The 3803-nt window shown below is 32.3% G+C and overlaps 1 protein-coding gene across 2 annotated transcripts in view; it reads left to right on the forward strand.

Annotated features, from left to right (window-relative positions):
• The window catches only part of LOC106459754 (transmembrane protein 189-like), a 19172-nt gene extending 15679 nt beyond the window's left edge, over positions 1–3493 (forward strand). For both annotated transcript variants that reach the window (XM_013919408.2, XM_022386304.1), the window contains exon 6: positions 1775–3493. In XM_013919408.2, coding sequence (XP_013774862.1) covers positions 1775–2035 — 261 coding nt within the window. In that variant the 3' untranslated portion in view covers positions 2036–3493. The remainder of the gene's footprint in view (positions 1–1774) is intronic.
• The last annotated feature ends 310 nt before the right edge of the window (positions 3494–3803 follow it).

Below are 3803 nucleotides of genomic sequence, written 5' to 3' on the forward strand. Positions count from 1 at the left end.
CATAGTATTGTATTCCTCCTCCTTGTTAATGCACCTTTCATATCACACAGTTCCACAAGTACAATACATAATTACAACGTTCACCGGCCTCTTATCTGAATTTAAGGGCAAAGAGCCTGAGAAGAAATCAGTAATTCTATAATGCTAATCCACTCCATTCATTTTCCCTTGAATCCAGTACAGTTTTTCTGGTTCTGGATTCTACCTCCTACTTGGCATGGTTATTTAGCCTAGATTATTATCATCTTCCTGCCATAAAAATTGTAATTGGATAAGTTTTTCTGGATCTTTTTCCCCAGTTCCTACTTACTTTGTGTTAGATATACACGACCGTTTAAGTTTAGTGCGAATATTATGATTTAGATGGTTGAAGTATAGCATGAGTGTTAAAATTAGTTGTTTTTAGAGGTGATAGTTTATTGCAGGTTTGTTTACATAACTGTTTACGAAGAATATGTTGTGAAGTTCAGTAGTTTTGAATTGGTGATTGTTGTATTATTGTGCCATGTTACTAGAACCTTCTAAGTTTTTCACAATGTTTTAATTGAGTATTATTGCATCATAATATCTCATAGTATGTGAAATGTTCTAGGCCTTGGTTAGGCAATGAATATGCATCCAAAATGTGGTTCGAGATAGTTAGTTAGTGATATAGATAGTTAGATCAAGACTGCGTGATTGTGAGTTTAGCCGTAAAGAGCATATAGTGGCAATGTTTTTAAAAGTGAAATTATCAAAGATTGTATTGTAAGAACAGAGTAGAGAAGAATAACTTCTCTTGTCAGTTGTGTTCTAAAGTAATTGAACCAACCTATTTTGACTTTGACGATAAAGAAACAATTATTTAAAGCTCTGGATACAACTGTAGTAACCAACAGTTATAGTGGTGATTTTAAAGTGAAGTTATTACAGACTGTATTGTAATAACAGAGCAGGAAGAATAATTCATCTTGTCAAATTGTGTTCTAAAATAACTGAACCAACCTGTGTGGACTTTGATGAAAAAGAGACCATTATTTAAAGCTCTGTATACAACTGTGATAACCAACAAAGTAACAAACATATGTATATACGTTTGAATTTTTTTAATATAACATTTTCAAACAAGAGGACTGTGTATTGTTTTTTGTTGATGTTTATTGCCAACAAGTCACAGACACCTACTATAAAGAATCTGGACAATATATTACATAACACCTGACACCTTAAAGTGTGAGTATTCTGGCCTAAAGTGTTTCAGAGGTAAAACTCTTTCATTTGCATTTTACATTTAAAATGAATTCCAAACAGGTACTTACCTCTAAAATACCTTTTAACCTACCTCCCCCAAACCAGGTTTTCATCATGACTGCAACATTAATTCAAATCTAAATTATGACAGGAAAGCGACATAAGGCACATGAAAGACGGGAAAGTGGAGAATTATGAGTAAGTGACACATACTTTAAAATGTGTAAAGGACAATCAAAAAATTTTGAGTTACATGTTTTGCTGATAGCATGAATTCAAAGTCAACAAGGAAAGGCTTGCAGTATTTCAGAGATAAGACTACCTGATGTTGAAATTAATTTTAAGTCAAAAAGCATTGAAGTCTAACTTCTAAAAATAAAAAATAGTGGTAACGACTTCCTTCAGTTATTGGCTAAGATTTAAATGGCTGTGTTATGCCACTGCCATATAATTTATTTTTTTGCTGGTTTAGCAGGAGTGTTTTAAAAAAAAAAAGAGATTCATTTTGAAAGCATTTATGAATCAACTACAGATGTCCTTTCAGATTCATAAGTGGTCCCACACTTATTTTGGACTTCCACGTTGGGTGATTCTGCTGCAAACTTTCCATATTGTACTCCCTCAACGTCACCACCGTATCCACCACGTGGCACCTCACGAGACCTATTTCTGTATCACAACCGGTTGGCTGAATTATCCCCTCGAGAAGTTGCACTTCTGGGAAACTTGTGAGAAGTTAATTGAAGCTGTGACTGGCTGCAAACCCAGAACAGATGACATGAAATGGGCTCAAAAACGTGAATGAAACGTGAAATAAGTCGGTGCAGAAGGATTAAAAATCTTGAAAATGTAATAAAATTTGTGCACACTAACACGTCTTTGTAATGCCCAATTTGATATTAAGATAAAGCATGTTGATCTGAACAGAAGGCCTGGAAGAGATTGGGCAAAAAAAAAAAAATTAACTTGTATATTTGTGGTAGGCTTTGGTGTTGTGTGTATGTAATTATAAATTTTATATTCTAATTGGTATTAAAAGTAATTTTTGTAAAAGAAGTCAAGGAAAGCTTATATGAACAAATTAAGTATTTATACTTTTTTTGTAATATCAGTTTAAGATAAAGCGTTTTTAAATGAACAACTTACTTGATATTTAATAAATTTCTTTGTTACGCGTGATTAAAAATTTATTTTTGTGAGATAGATCCTGTTTCCAGAGAAATTAGTTATAAGAATAACTTAATTATTGGAAAAGTTATATGAAGCTGATTGGTTGTGCGAGAAAATTAATTTGTAATTATTTTATATCGAAATGAAACTATTACATTTCTTATCATGCCAGTTGTTTTAAGATGGCCATCCACCCTAATTTAAGATGATTTTTCTCTTTGTTATTATGTGCATGAAAGGGTTTGTATAATTGAATGACTTATTTCAAGAAAAGTCAGCAGGCCTCCCATTGCAGCCCTTAAATCTGAAGGATAAACCTCCTATTTTGAAACCAAAACGTTATTGTTTGTAACTCTAAAATCCAGGGTTCAATTTGTAATGGTAGCCACAGTGCATATAGCCCACTTTGTAGCTCCGTGCTAAAAGAAAAGCTGCAAAATATTTGACACTTTAGTCATAATATCATCGAATACAATTTTGCAACATTTTTTTTTTGTGTGTGTGAGGGATAATTTGGATTTCATTATCAGAACTTGCATGGTAAAAATCTCTGTCATCACACACAAAGTAATGGATTTAGTAACGAGAAATTTACCTTTATTGTATGTCAACTTTAAGCTGTATATATATATATATATATAACTATATTATAGTTTATGAAACCACAATTTGCTCTAAATTTTTAGGAAGAGGTACCTTTAAAAATTATTTTTTTTAATAGTCTGCTGGGAGGCCTGGTCAGATTTTATTTCACTAAGTCATTATGATTATTGGACTGTCGTTGCAAGTACGGAGTGGCCCAGAAAAACCCTGAACTGAACTAAATCGATCCTTTGTGTGAACATTTATAAGTAACGTGCAAGCTACTTCTACAAACTTGCTGTGATTTTGTTTTAGTTTATTTTCACCAATATAATAGAAGAAAACTAATCTTGTATGTTCTTTTGTGAATCTCCACGTAATCTTTCCAGTGGCAACATTGAAGAATGAATACAGAACAAAACGTTTTTTTTGGTTGGCTAAAGCTTAGATGTTTTTGATTTCTGTAGTCTATAACAGAATAATGCAGTAGATTAAAGAATGTAATTAGGTAGACCAGTGGGCGAGTCTCTTGTGTAACACAATGTCATCTTTATTGTTTATACCATGTTGATAGGTTGGTGCACCATAAAAAAGTGATGAGATACAAGATTCATAGCTGAATGTTAGTACGCATTATTTAAAGCTCAGCCATGATGTTTTCTTCTTTTTTACCGACACGTTGAACAACTAAAAGATGGCAAGAAAATACAAACACCATTCTGGTCAGTGTTACGTGCAATATGAAACTTTTTAATAATGTAGTTTTAGTTTTGTGATTATGATTTGGAAATGTTTCCTGATATATATATATATATATATAT

The sequence above is a fragment of the Limulus polyphemus genome, unplaced genomic scaffold (genome assembly GCF_000517525.1).
Source record: "Limulus polyphemus unplaced genomic scaffold, Limulus_polyphemus-2.1.2 Scaffold656, whole genome shotgun sequence".
Taxonomy (NCBI): Eukaryota; Metazoa; Arthropoda; class Merostomata; order Xiphosura; family Limulidae; genus Limulus; species Limulus polyphemus.